At 39.0% G+C, this 14,732-nt stretch overlaps 1 protein-coding gene across 8 annotated transcripts in view; it reads left to right on the plus strand.

The window, feature by feature from the left end:
- The window catches only part of gphnb (gephyrin b), a 622,746-nt gene that overhangs the window by 259,705 nt on the left and 348,309 nt on the right, over positions 1-14,732 (plus strand). For all 8 annotated transcript variants that reach the window (XM_061885720.1, XM_061885721.1, XM_061885723.1 and 5 more), the window contains exon 6: positions 3,008-3,134. In XM_061885720.1, the coding sequence (XP_061741704.1) occupies positions 3,008-3,134 (127 nt within the window). The remainder of the gene's footprint in view (positions 1-3,007; positions 3,135-14,732) is intronic.

Genomic DNA, 14,732 nt, shown 5'->3' on the forward strand with positions numbered 1-14,732 from the left:
AAAATATATCTTTATATATGGTTTTGAAAATGAAAAATATCAAAATGGCCCCCACATTAGTTAAAGGCTTACTGAAATGAGATTTTCTTATTCAAACGGGGATAGCAGGTCCATTCTATGTGTCATACTTGATCATTTCGCGATATTGCCATATTTTTGCTGAAAGGATTTAGTAGAGAACATCCACGATAAACTTTGCAACTGACGGTGCTAAGAGAAAAGCCCTGCCTCTACCGGAAGTCGCAGACGATGACGTCACATATTTGATGGCTCCTCACATATTTACATTGTTTTTAATGGAAGCCTCCAACAAAAACTGCTATTCGTCCCGAGAAAACGACAATTTGCCCATTAATTTGAGCGAGGATGAAAGATTTGTGTTTGAGGATATTGATAGCGACGGATTAGAAAAAAAAAAAGATTTAAAAAAAAAAACGCGATTGCACTGGGACGGATTCCGATGTCTTTAGACACATTTACAAGGATAATTCTGGGAAATCCGTTATCTTTCTATTGTGTTGCTAGTGTTTTAGTGAGTTTAATATTACCTGATAGTCGGAGGTGTGTGTCCACGGGTGTCTTGACGCCAATGTCTCAGGGGAGTCGACGGCAGTTATGGACGGCACAAGCTCAACTGATCTCCGGTAAGAACTTACTTTTTAACCACAATTTTCTCACCGAAACCTGCTGGTTGACATGTGGTCGGGATCCATGTTCTCTTGACTGCGCTCTGATCCATAGTAAAGTTTCACCTTCAGGAATTTTAAACAAGGAATCACCGTGTGTTTGTGTGGCTAATGACTAAAGCTTCCCACCTCCATCTTTCTACTCTGACTTCTCCAATATTAATTGAAAAAATTGCAAAAGATTCAGCAACACAGATCTCCAAAATACTGTGTAATTATGCGGTTAAAGGGGAACATCATCACCAGACCTATGTAAGCGTCAATATATACCTTGATGTTGCAGAAAAAAGACCATATATTTTTTTAACTGATTTCCGAACTCTAAATGGGTGAATTTTGGCGAATTAAACGCCTTTCTGTTTACTGCTCTCTGAGCGACGACGTCAGAACGTGACGTCACATCGGTCATCAACGCCATTTTCCCTACCACATCCGGTCAAATCAGCTCTGTTATTTTCCATTTTTTCGACTGTTTGCCGGTACCTTGGAGACATCATGCCTCGTCGGTGTGTTGTCGGAGGGTGTAACAACACGATCATGGATGGATTCAAGTTGATTTACGTAGAATGTGCATCGATTAGCACGGCATGCTAATCGATGCTAACATGCTATTTAGGCTAGCTGTGTGCATTATGCCTCATTTGTAGCTATATTTACATCCAGCCTTTCCCTCCATCCACATTTAATGCCAAAAAACACTTACCAATCGACGGATTTAAGTTGCTCCAGTGTCAAGAGATGCGAAAGTCCCTCGTTTGGTTTTTACCGGCGATGCTACGACAGAGATGGGACAGAGATGGCAAGAATGTCTGGATATCCTGCGACACTCAAAGCAGATACATTCCCAACGATAAAGTCAACGAAATCACAAAGGTGAGTTTTGTTGATGTTATTGACTTATTGATCCAGTGTCAATGCGAAAGTCCTGATCGAATGGTCTGAACATTTTACCAGCGATGCTAACGCCGAATAGCGTCAATAGCTATTCGCTCAATAGCTTTAGTTTCTTCTTCAATTTCGTTTTCGCTATCTGCCTCCATACTCCAACCATCCGTTTCAATACATGCATAATCTGTTGAATCGCTTAAGCCGCTGAAATCCGAGTCTGAATCCGAGCTAATGTCGCTATATCTTGCTGTGCTATTCGCCATTGTTTGTATTGGAATCGCTATGTGACGTCACAGGGAAATGGACAATGGCATCGCAAATAGCGAAAATCATGGACTTTAAAGCTTTTTTTACGGATATTCCGGGAGATGTAAAATTTTGAAAAAAACATTGAAAAATAAAATAAGCCACTGGGAACTGATTGGTTTTAACCCTTCTGAAATTGTGATAATGTTCCCCTTTAAAGCAGACGACTTTTAGCTGTGTTTGTGCACAGCGCTCATATTTCCTAACAGCCTGTGTTGTCACACGTACACGTCATCATTACACGACGTTTTCAAGAAAAAACTCCCGGGAAATTTAAAATTGCAATTTAGTAAACTAAAAAGGCCGTATTGGCATATTTTGCAATGTTAATATTTGACCATTGATATATAAACTATCAGACTGCGTGGTGGGTAGTAGTGGGTTTCAGTAGGCCTTGTCACGCCAAATTTCTTCTCCCTACAAAAAACTTCCTCCCCCCCTTTTACTTCCGGGGTCATACATACGTTTTGTTAATGCTATATTATAAAAATACAGACGTTTTGTTAACGCTATATTATAAAAAAAAATTAAAAAACAATTTACAAACACAAGCTATGGGATGACATAAGAGGAAACGTGACCCCGGAAGTAAATGCGTCATCCCATAGCTTGTGTTTGTAAATTGTTTTTTAATTTTTTTTATAATATAGCGTTAACAAAACGTCTGTATCTTTATAATATAGCATTATATTTTTATAATATAGCGTTATATTTTTATAATATAGCGTTAACAAAATGTCTGTTTTAATCATGACCCCGGAGGTAAATGGGGGGGAAGGTTTATGTAGGGGGGAAGAAATTTGGCGTGACAACTTTAAGGTTAAAAAAATTATATCTTTATATATGGTTTTGAAAATTAAGTATATCAAAATGGCCCTCGCATGCGTTAAGTTTCTAGTTGTGGAAAAAGTTCGCCCAGCCCTGCTTATATGTTGCGTGGAGTTGTATCACACTGCCATGCATTGATTGCTCGACACTCTACTTATCTTGCCTGACGTTTTTTTTTTTTTCTTGCTTGCTCCATCCCAACCCTCCTCATCTCCCTCCTCTTTTTCTTCTTCTTCTTTTTCTTCTTCCTCCATCCCTGCTTCCTCCTCCTCCTCCCTCTCCTCCCTCTCCCCGGCAAGTTCGATGCGATCGGCTCCGGGCCCTGCCGTGAGTTGTCGGTGCGGGCGACAGCGCTGCTGAACATGGCGTCGGACGGGATGATTTTAACCAACCACGACCACCAAATCCGGGTCGGAGTCCTGACAGGTAAGACCATTTAGAACCAAATATATTTTATTTTTTCTCCAATTCACCTTATTTGGATTTTTAAAGCACGTTGAGACGCGTCCACGTACGGCTCGACGCGCGCGGTGCGCAAGGTGGTTTCTCGGCGTTGCCCCCTTGGCGCGCATTGAATAATTCATGCGCCGATCTCGACGTGGATGTGCGGGTTTGTGGCGTTCGATTCCCGGGCACCGCTCGGCCTGTGGCTACGTGACCGTGCGTGCGCGTGGGTAGTAGGAGGGTGACTGACAGTTGCGTCCTCATGACACATGTTGGCGGCGCGCTTTCGGAGGCGCTGAGCACGATGCGCGTGCGTGTGCGTGCGCGGAGAGATCCTCCAGCAGACGCAGGCGATGCTGGAGAAGGATGCGCTGGATCTGTTCGCCGTCGGCCTTCATTTGTGCGTGAATTGCTGTGTCACGTGACTCTGGCTCGTCCCGATGCCCTTACGAGATGAGATTTTGGCGGTAAAAAGGGTGGATGCAGGATTAATGCCGTCCACGCGAACACACACACTTGCTGTCCACCCTTATGTGAGGCTGCCTCGATCAATATTTCATGAAAGGCGAGATCTCACACATGCGGCAGACTTTATACCCCCCCCCCCCCCCACACACACACACACACCACATGAATGCAGTGTGTGTGTGTGTGTGTGTGTGTGTGTGTGTGTGTGTGTGTGTGTGTGTGTGTGTGTGTGTGTGTGTGTGTGTGTGTGTGGAAACAGGCTATGGTGACCGCATGTCCAACCCTCACAAAAAAAAAAAAAAAAGGCACCGGTGTTGTAGGCACCATACCAATGTGAGCAATTTGCAAAATGCGCAACCGCATTTTGCAAATTTGTATAATGTGCAATCTTTTTGCAAATTGCTTCCAGCTATATATTTGAATAATGTGTGGTGCACATTTTGCAAACCAATGGGCGCAAATACATGTTTTTGGTGTCAAAATAATTTATTAAATACTTATGTAAATCTATTCAATATAACTGAGTATTGCCCTCAAATCAGTCCAACTCTAATCTTAACCCTACCACTATACAGTGTACATCCACGACTAAACTACTGACTAAACTACTACCACAACCTAGTATACTATTTATTAAATATAATAATGTAGGTCTACTGACTAAAACATCCATAAAATCTTGTCTTAAATCTCATCTTGCGATATGCAAATTGCTTGCGCACAATGGAAATGATGTATAATTTGCAAAGTACGCTAGATTGGTGAAATGCTTACAACATCATCACATCCTTTCACCTTCATCCCTCCACCCAGGCTTAGGCTGCTGTCCATGGTGCTGGAATCACTGACCTTACTTAGCATGCTACTATTATCACCTCGCCGCCTCCTTTTTTCTTCTCAGGAAAGAAAATGGACATCAACTTCCCCTAAGTAGGATGTCTTCAACTATTTTTAGCCGTGCCGTGATCACAGAGTTGACAAGCTTATGCTGCTGTATTGACATACTGAGCTGCTGCGTCGCCTCTGAGTTGGTGAAAGTTAATTCGAGGTTATAAACAATGCCTCTCACTTGGATAGTGGAAGGTTGTCGACATAAACGAGAACTTTGAGGTTCAACTTAGAACTGAAAATGGCAAGAAAGACATGACAAGACGCACGTTCGCAGCACTATTTTTATAACCCGTTGTAAAGATTTAGATGAATTCTTCATCTAAACGGGAATATATAAAATCCCATCAGTATTTATCCCAGTGAGAGCAGACATTCTACAGTAAGCTTTGTTTTTATATATTTTTAAGTGGTAAAATACAGCAAGTACGAGGCGGCTAACTATTCCGCTCTAAAAAAAACAAAACATTCCTTTACATGTCGTGACTCGTATATTAACCAGGTGTTAGCAGTATTGTTATTTTAAGCGCTAACGCAGACCAATTATTCTTAGCCGTGCCGTGATCACAGAGTTGACGAGCTTATGCTGCTGTATTGACATACTGAGCTGCTGCGTCGCCTCTGAGTTGGTGAAAGTTAATTTGAGGTTATAAATAATGCCTCTCACTTGGACAGTGGAAGATTGTCGACATAAACGAGAACTTTGAGGTTCAACTTAGAACTGAAAATGGCAAGAAAGACATGAAAAGATGGACGTTCGCAGCACTTTTTTTTAACCCATTGTATGGATTCAGATTAATTCTTCATCTAAACGGGAAGATATAAAATCCCATCAGTATGTATCCCTGTGAGAGCAGACATTGTACAGTAAGCTTTGTTTTTATACATTTTAAGTGGTAAAATACAGCAAGTAAGAGGCGGCTAACAATTCCACTCTAAAAAAAAGCATCCCTTTACATGTCGTGACTTGAATATTAACCAGGTGTTAGCGATATTGTTATTATAAGCGCTAACGCAGACCAACTATTTTTAGCCTGTCGTGATCACAGAGTTGACAAGCTTATGCTGCTGTATTGACATACTGAGCTGCTGCGTCGCCTCTGAGTTGGTGAAAGTTAATTCGAGGTTATAAATAATGCCTCTCACTTGGATAGTAAAAGGTTGTCGACATAAACGAGAACTTTGAGGTTCAACTTGGAACTGAAAATGGAAAGAAAGACAAAAAAAGACGCAGGTTCGCAGCTAATTGTTTTTGTAACCCGTTGTAAGGATTCTGATTAATTTTTCATCCAAACAGGAAGATATAAACATCCCATCAGTATTTATCCCGGTGAGAGCAGACATTGGACAGTATGCTTTTTCTTTAATACTTTCTGAATGGTAAAATACAGCAAGTAAGAGGCGGCTAGCTATTCCGCTCTAAAAAAAACATCCCTTTACATGCCTTGACCCGAATATTAACCAGATGTTGGCGATATGGTTATTATAAGCGCTAACGCAGACCAACTATTTTTAGCCGTGCCGTGATCACAGAGTTGACAAGCTTATGCTGCTGTATTGACATAGTGAGCTGCTGCGTCGCCTCTTTGTTGGTGAAAGTAAATTTGAGGTTATAAATAACGCCTCTCACATGCATAGTGGAAGGTTGTCGACAAAACGAGAACTTTGACGTCCAACTTAGAACTGAAAATGGCAAAAAAGACATTAAAAGATGGACGTTCGCAGCACTTTTTTTATTCCATTGTAAGGATTCTGATTAATTCTTTATCTAAACGGGAAGATATAAATATCCCATTAGTATTAATCCCACTGAGAGCAGACATTAACAGTAAGCTTTTTTTAAAATACTTTCTAAGTGGTAAAATACAGCAAGTAAGAAGCGGCTAACTATTCCGCTCTAAAAAAATATCCCTTTACATGTCGTGACTTGAATATTAACCAGATGTTAGCAATGTTGTTATTTTAAGCGCTAACGCGGACCAACTATTTTTAGCCGTGCCGTGATCACAGAGTTGACTAGCTTATGCTGCTGTATTGATATACTGAGCTGCTGTGTCGCCTCTGAGTTGGTGAAAGTTAATTCGAGGTTATAAATAATGCCTCTCACTTGGATAGTGGAAGGTTGTCGACACAAACGAGAAATTTGAGGTTAAACTTAGAACTGAAAATGGCAAGAAAGACATGAAAAGATGCACGTTCGCAGCACTATTTTTATAACCCGTTGTAAAGATTTAGATCAATTCTTCATCTAAACGGGAAGATATAAAATCCCATCAGTATTTATCCCAGTGAGAGCAGACATTGTACTGTAAGCTTTGTTTTTATATATTTTTAAGTGGTAAAATACAGCAAGTACGAGGCGGCTAACTATTCTGCTTAAAAAAAAACATTCCTTTACATGTCGTGACTGGAATATTAACTAGGTGTTGGCAATATTGTTATTATAAGCGCTAACGCAGACCAACTATTTTTAGCCGTGCCGTGATCACAGAGTTGACGAGCTTATGCTGCTGTATTGACATACTGAGCTGCTGCGTCGCCTCTGAGTTGGTGAAAGTTAATTTGAGGTTATAAATAATGCCTCTCACTTGGATAGGGGAAGGTTGTCGACATAAACGAGAACTTTGACGTCCAACTTAGAACTGAAAATGGCAAGAAAGACATGAAAAGATGGACGTTCGCAGCACTTTTTTTTAACCCATTGTAATGATTCTGATTAATTCATTATCTAAACGGGAAGATATAAAATCCCATCAGTATGTATCCCTGTGAGAGCAGACATTGTACAGTAAGCTTTGTTTTTATACATTTTAAGTGGTAAAATACAGCAAGTAAGAGGTGGCTAACTATTCCACTCTAAAAAAAAAAAGCTTCCTTTTACATATCGTGACTTGAATATTAACCAGATGTTAGGGATATTGTTATTAGCGCTAACGCAGACTAGCTATTTTTTAGCCGTGCTGTGATCACATAGAGTTAACTAGCCTATGCTGCTCTATTAGAGTTAAAGTACCACTGATAGCCACAGACACACTCGGTGTGGTGAAATTACCCTCTGCATTTGACCCATTCCCTTGTTCCACCCCCTGGGAGGCAAAGGGAGCAGTGAGCAGCAGGGGTGGCCGCACTGGGAAATAAATTTGGTGATTTAGCCCCCATTTCCAACCCTTGAATGCTGAGTGCCAAGCAGGGAGGTAATGGGTACCATTTTTATAGTTTTTGGTATGACTCGGCCGGGTTTTGAAGTCACAACCTACCGATCTGAGGGCGGACACTAACCACAAGGCCACTGATGACATGCTGAGCTGCTGCATCGCCTCTGAGTTGGTGAAAGTTAATTTAACATTATAAATCATGCTCCTCACCTGGATAGTGGAAGGTTACGGACATAAACGAGAACTTTGACGTCCAACTTACACCTGAATATAGCGAGAAAGACAGGAAAAGACGCTTGTTCGGGGCACTTTTTTTTTAAACCCGTCGTAAAGATTATGATTAATTCTTCACCTAAACGGGAAGCTATAAAGTTCTCATCAGTCTTTATTCCAGCGAGAGCAGACATTGTACAGTAAGTGATTATTTTATTATGTTTGTATTTCTTGTTCAACACCAGAAGATATAAACATCCCATCAATCCGCATCCCAGTAAGAGCAGACATTGTCCAGTGAGTGATTGTTTTATTATGTTTGTAGTTTTTATTTTCTAGTTAAGCCCTTAGCTATCCTGCTATTTATTACTCAGCTTCCAAAACTTGTAGATCATCCTCCTTATATACAGCTCCAAAATATAAGGTTTTGGATCATCATTTGTCCTAAAGTATTTTTGTTTCTCATGGAGTACATCATGATTCGTAGTGTTTTTGATGCTGAAGGGGAAAGCGTACAGCAGGGGTCACCAACGTGGTGCCCGCGGGCAGGTAGCCCGTAAGGACCAGATGAGTAGCCCGCTGGCCTGTTCTAAAAATAGCTCAAATAGCAGCACTTACCAGTGAGCTGCCTCTATTTTTTTAATTTGATTTATTTACTAGCAAGCTGGTCTCGCTTCGCACAACATGTTTAATTCTAAGAGAGACAAAACTCAAATAGAATTTGAAAATCCAAGAAAATATTTTAAAGACTTGGTCTTCACTTGTTTAAATAAGTTCCATTATTTTTTTTAACTTTGCTTCTTATAACTTTCAGAAAGACAATTTTAGAGAAAAATACAACCTTAAAAATGATTGTAGGATTTTTAAACACATATACCTTTTTGTACCTTTTAAATTCCTTCATCGTCTTTCCTGACAATTATAATCAATGTTCAAGTATTCTTTTTTATTGTAAAGAATAATGAATACATTTTTATTTAATTCTTCATTTTAGCTTCTGTTTTTTCGACAAATAACATTTGTGAAATATTTCTTCAAACTTATTATGATTAAAATTCAAAAAAATTATTCTGGCAAATGTAGAAAATCTGTAGAATCAAATTTAAATCTTATTTCAAAGTCTTTTGAATTTATTTTAACATTTTTGTTCTGGAAAATCTTGAAGAAATAATGATTTGTCTTTGTTAGAAATATAGCTTGGTCCAATGTGTTATATATTCTAACAAAGTGCAGATGGGATTTTAACCTATTTAAAATATGTCATCAAAATTCAAAAATTAATCTTAATCAGGAAAAATTACGATTATGATGTTCCATAAATTCTTCTCTTCATTTTTTCGGTTGAATTTTGAATTTTAAAGAGTTGAGATTGAAGATAAACTATGTTTCAAAATTTAATTTTCATGTTTTTCCTGTTTTCTCCTCTTTTAAACCGTTCAATTAAATGTTTTTTTAATCATTTATTCTCTACAAAAAAACCTTCCGTAAAGGAAAAAAAATGTACGGCGGAATGACAGACAGAAATACCCATTTTTTTTTATATATATAGATATATTTATTAAAGGTAAATTGAGCAAAATGGTTATTTCTGGCAATTTATTTAAGTGTGTATCAAACTGGTAGCCCTTCGCATTAATCAGTACCCAAGAAGTAGCTCTTGGTTTCAAAAAGGTTAGTGACCCCTGGCGTACAGTATATTGTAATACACCGAGTAGCTTCCCCAACTACTCTATGTAGTGTTCAATAGCTTATACACTACTGCCATCTAGTGTCTCAAAACTGCAACTACCTTCAAATCTACTGCATTTATTTTACCACTTTATCTACCGGACCACCAGACACCTTCTCCACTGATAAATAGCACCCTTGGTAAGTTGGAAATTGCATGACTGCATTTATTGGCAGGCTCAAATATTGTAAGTCATAAAATAATATAAATAATATTAATAATATACAAAAAAAACATATATCGTGATAGTTTTGAGCTATATCGCCCGGCCCTACTACAGTATGTACTGTACCACAAAAGGGGCACATTTTGCAGTCACTCATATCAGGGCTAATGTTAGCATATGTGCAGCCAAAACGTAAAAAGTTTTGTTGACATTAAAAAATATATATATTGTGCTGTAAACGCCTCTTTGTGGACAACTTCCTGATACTCTTTTTTTTTTTTTTTTTTTTCATTTCAAACACGCCACGTTATAGGGAGTAATCAGTCACTTGCATCCCCAAATGGATCTCACTTATCGCTGTTGATTATTTCCACATGCATATGGCGACGTTGACGCACAAAACGAGATGCGTATTTGTCTTTTCGGTTAGTTTGTGTGTTTGGAGTCGGAACGGCTTGCAGTGTCATTGGGGACAGGGCATGGCAGGAATGACGGAGGTGGTGTTGGGATGACATGTCATCCCTCGCCCTTTTAGTCATGGTTTGTTTGTTTTGGACATGCTTAATGGCACATTCACACCCGCGCAACTGAACATTTCCGAAAAGGAAGAAGCAAAGCTTCTGTGTTCCTACCCCTTCTTATCAAGAGGCCCTTTTCAACTATTAAAGCAGCGGTGTCAAACTCAAACACAGAGTGGGCCAAAATTTAAAACTGAACAAAGCCGTGGGCCAAGGTTGAACAAATGAACCTTTTAATAGGGACCCAAACAAGTTTTGCATTGAATATTGAACAAGCAGGGCTTATATAACTTTATAGTGACATGCAAAATCAAGTTTCAAATAGTAATAATTGAAAAATATCAATGGCATATCATATAAAATTTAGATACAAATTGAATGCCTCTTTTCTATTTGCAGCCTTCTGATGTAAATATCCAAATAAACTTTTTCCACAGGCTAATAATACATTTGAAAATAAAATAATAATGAATGAATCAAACATTCAAGCCTTGAACTAGCAAGAGAAAGTGCATGATCAAAATGTTAATTATTGCTCAGTTTGCTACACTGATTTGCTCTTAGACTGAATATGGAACAAGCAACGCTTATATAACTTAATAGTCCAAAATCAACTTTCACAAAACAAACGAAAAACATCAATGGTATATTAAATAAAATCGAAATAAAAAATGGAATGCCTCTTTTCTATATGCAGCCTTCTGAGGTAAATACCAACATTAACTTTTTCAACAGGCTAATAAATTTGAAAATAAAATAACAAAGAGCTGAGCAGGGTTTGGTGGTAGCAAGGGGGTATATATTGTAGCATCCCGGAAGAGTTAGTGCTGCAAGGGGTTCTGGGTCTTTGTCCTGTTGTGTTTATGTTCTGTTACGGTGTGGATGTTCTCCCAAAATGTGTTTGTCATTCTTGTTTGGTGTGGGTTCACAGTGTGGCGCATATTTGTAACTGTGTAAAGTTGTTTATGCGGCTACCCTCCGTGTGATCGGAATGGCTGTTGACCAAGTATGCATTGATTTCACTTATGTGTGTGTGTAGAAGCCGCGTTTATCATGTGACAGGGGCCGGCACGCTGTTTGAATGGAGGAAAAACGGACGTGACGACTGGTTGTAGAGGACGCTAGAGGCAGTGCCTTTAAGGCATTCCCCCAATATTGTTGTCCGGGTGGAAATCGGGAGAAATTCGGGAGAATGGTTGCCCCAGGAGACTTTCGAGAGGGGCACTGAAAATCGTGAGGGTTGGCAAGTATGAGTATTAGCGGTGAATGCGGTGTTATAATACCGGCGGGCCAGCTCTAATGTTAATTTGGTATTGCCTGAAGGGCCAAATAAAATTACACGGCGGGCCAAAGTTGGCCCGTGGGCCAGAGTTTGACACCCATGTTTTAGAGGTTCCAGGAACGATAGGTATGGTTTAAGTTTCCACCGCATTTCACAGTTCTGGTAGTTTATACAATTATATCTGATGATGTATGGAGGAATGGTTTAGTATATTTCCACACTGACATCAAGTAAATAAACAGACACAGTTAGATGACAGACCTTTTACTCAAATGTAAGTCAATGAAATAATAAGCAATAATATACAAAATGATATGATTTAAAACATAAATTGTACGGAATTGTTCATAAAAAGTCAAACAGTCAGAAAGTCTTCCTCTGGGTAAATGATGACTTAATGAGGGTCAGACGGGTCCCTATGGTCCATTTCAGGTGTTGATAACAATATATACATTAGGGCTGGGCGATATGGCCTTTTTATTCACATCTCGATATTTTCAAGCCATGTCACGATACACGATATATATCTAAATGTTTTGCCTTAGCCTTGAATGAACACGTGATACATATAATCACAGCAGTATAATGATTCTATGTGTCTACATTAAAACATTCTTCTTCATACTGCATTAATATATGCTCATTTTAAACTTTCATTCAGAGAGGGAAATCACAGCTAAGTCAATTGACCAAAACTGTATTCATTAAACAGTTATTAAGTGGCACAAACATTCATGTAAATTCCAAAACAGAAAGTGTAAGATTGTCAGAGACATTTCAAAATAAGCTATTAGTCCACTTATGTGCATGATGTCACAAAGATGACATATCAAAACAACACTAAATTAAAGTGCACTTTTTGTACAGAACGCCACCGTGTGCATGATGTCACACAAGATATTTCAATAACTTTCAAATAAAAATGAGCTGCATTAAAGGAAATCCAATAGTGTATATCCTTTGCTATGTGGTAGGTTCCTGCGGATGTTATCTCCTTCTGTTGACTTTTTTCATACGGTGTTGATCCGGAAATTGTTGCTTCAGCATTTTATTTGTGTGGCACCGGCCGGAGATGTTGACATGCAGAGTTTCAAGCACTCTTCATTCTCTAGCGGGTGACTTTTCAAATGATGCTACACGTTAGCAGTAGGTGTTACTTTTTGTCGCAACGCTTTTGCCGCATACTTGTAAAACATCTTCTCCCTTGAAGCCAAACCACCGCCAGACGATGGACTCCCTGGTGTTTTTCTTGAGAATTAATTTTTCCTTCATTTGTTACCGCGGCGGTGGCATCACAGCTAACTTTACCATGTCGCTACCTGTCTGCTTTGCGAGGGCGTATGACGTTGCGACAGTATGTGACGCATGTAAGAAGGTGCGCTTGTTTTATGTGTCTGTGAGAAGCAGATACAAGAAAGAGTGAGAAAAGCCTGTAGTGTAATGCCCGCAGCTAAAAGCAACTGCGTGAGAACGTATATGTGAATATCACGATAGTCATTTTGTATATCGTACAGAGACAAACCCGCGATATATCCAGGATATTCGATATATCGCCCAGCCCTCATATAAATAATACATGGCAGTGTTTATCTCACACCGACAACAATAGCTGTGCTTCCTTTACACATAGAAATGCGCAAAACCTAAATATCGCAAAAAAAACGCCTATATTTTGAAAAACTTCTCAAATATCGCTGAAACATTTTTGGGCTCTCACGGGGTGGTTTTTGAAATGTTTCGATATTGAAGTGTCTCGCAAAACCATGATGGAAACACTTTTTTCTGCATTTCTGCGCACCTAAGTTCCGGTCTGGCAGGGCGCCAATGCAGGACAACAAGGGCAGACGGGTCGTCTTGGTCTCGCTTCCGATCGGTAGGCCGGGGTCGAAAATTCCTTTCGTTCTTCTTTCTCTCTGTTATCACGTTTGTTGTAATAGAAATCCACAAGAAATAAGAAATAAACACGTCTGCACAACTGCTATAATAAAAAAAAAATTGGAGGAACGCCACCAACGGCATTCAACCCATGAGCGTCTGACAGCATGCTCCCGAAAAGGTTCAGGGAAGCTTCGAAAAGTCCCACCTCGCTCTGAGGAACTGGGAAAAGGTCCCGAAGAAATAAATCCTTTGTGTTTTTGGTGGAAACACAGGAGAAACTTTATTTACCCGGGTAAGTGGGGAAGTCCCTGAAAAGGTTCCTGCCTTATTACTGATAGATTAACGAGTTCATGTGTTATGCTGACACCTGGCCTTTGTTTAATATCTCAATAATGTTAGCCCATATCGCAGGGGTAAGGAGCCTATGGCTGTAGAGCCAGATGTGGTTCTTTTAAAGACTGCACCTGGCTCTCAGATAAATCTTAGCTGACATTGCTTAACACGGTAACTAATAAATAATTCCGCTGGTAATCACAATGTCAAAAATAACGTTCAAAATATAAAACATTCTCATGCATTTTAATCCATCCATCCGGTTCCTACCGCACCTGTTCAAGAAGTCGCATTAACGGTAAGAATGATTTTATTTATTGTTGGTTAGCTTCAGAATAACAATGTTATTAAAAAGAATAAGATAATTATTATACTCTAAATGTTGGTCTTACTTAAAAATGCATGCATTTAGTTGTATTCAGTGTTAAAAAAATATATTATATGGCTCACAGAAATACTTTTTGAAATATTTGGCTTGTATGGCTCTCTCAGCCAAAAAGGTTCCCGACCCCTGCCATATCGCGATACACGATACATATCTTGATATTTTGCCTTAGCCTTGAATGAAGACTTGATACATATAATCACAGCATTATGATAATTCTATGCGTCTACATTAAAACATTCTTCTTCATACTGCATCAATATATACTTATTTTAAACTTTCATGCAGAGAGTGAAATCACAACTAATTCAATTGAGCAAAACTGTATTTATTAAACAGTTTTTAAGATGTGGCACAAAGGTTCATGTCATTTCAAAACAGAAAGTGCAAGATTGTCAGAGACATTTTAAAACAAGCTACTAGTGCACGTTTGTGCATGATGTCACTAAGATGATAAAGTGCACTTTTTGTACAGAACGCCACTACAATAGTTTAAAACAAATAAAGTGTACTTTTGTGCATGATGTCACACAAGGTATTTCAATAAGTGTCACATAAAAATGAG

This window comes from Nerophis ophidion, linkage group LG24 (genome assembly GCF_033978795.1).
Source record: "Nerophis ophidion isolate RoL-2023_Sa linkage group LG24, RoL_Noph_v1.0, whole genome shotgun sequence".
NCBI classification, from domain to species: domain Eukaryota; kingdom Metazoa; phylum Chordata; class Actinopteri; order Syngnathiformes; family Syngnathidae; genus Nerophis; species Nerophis ophidion.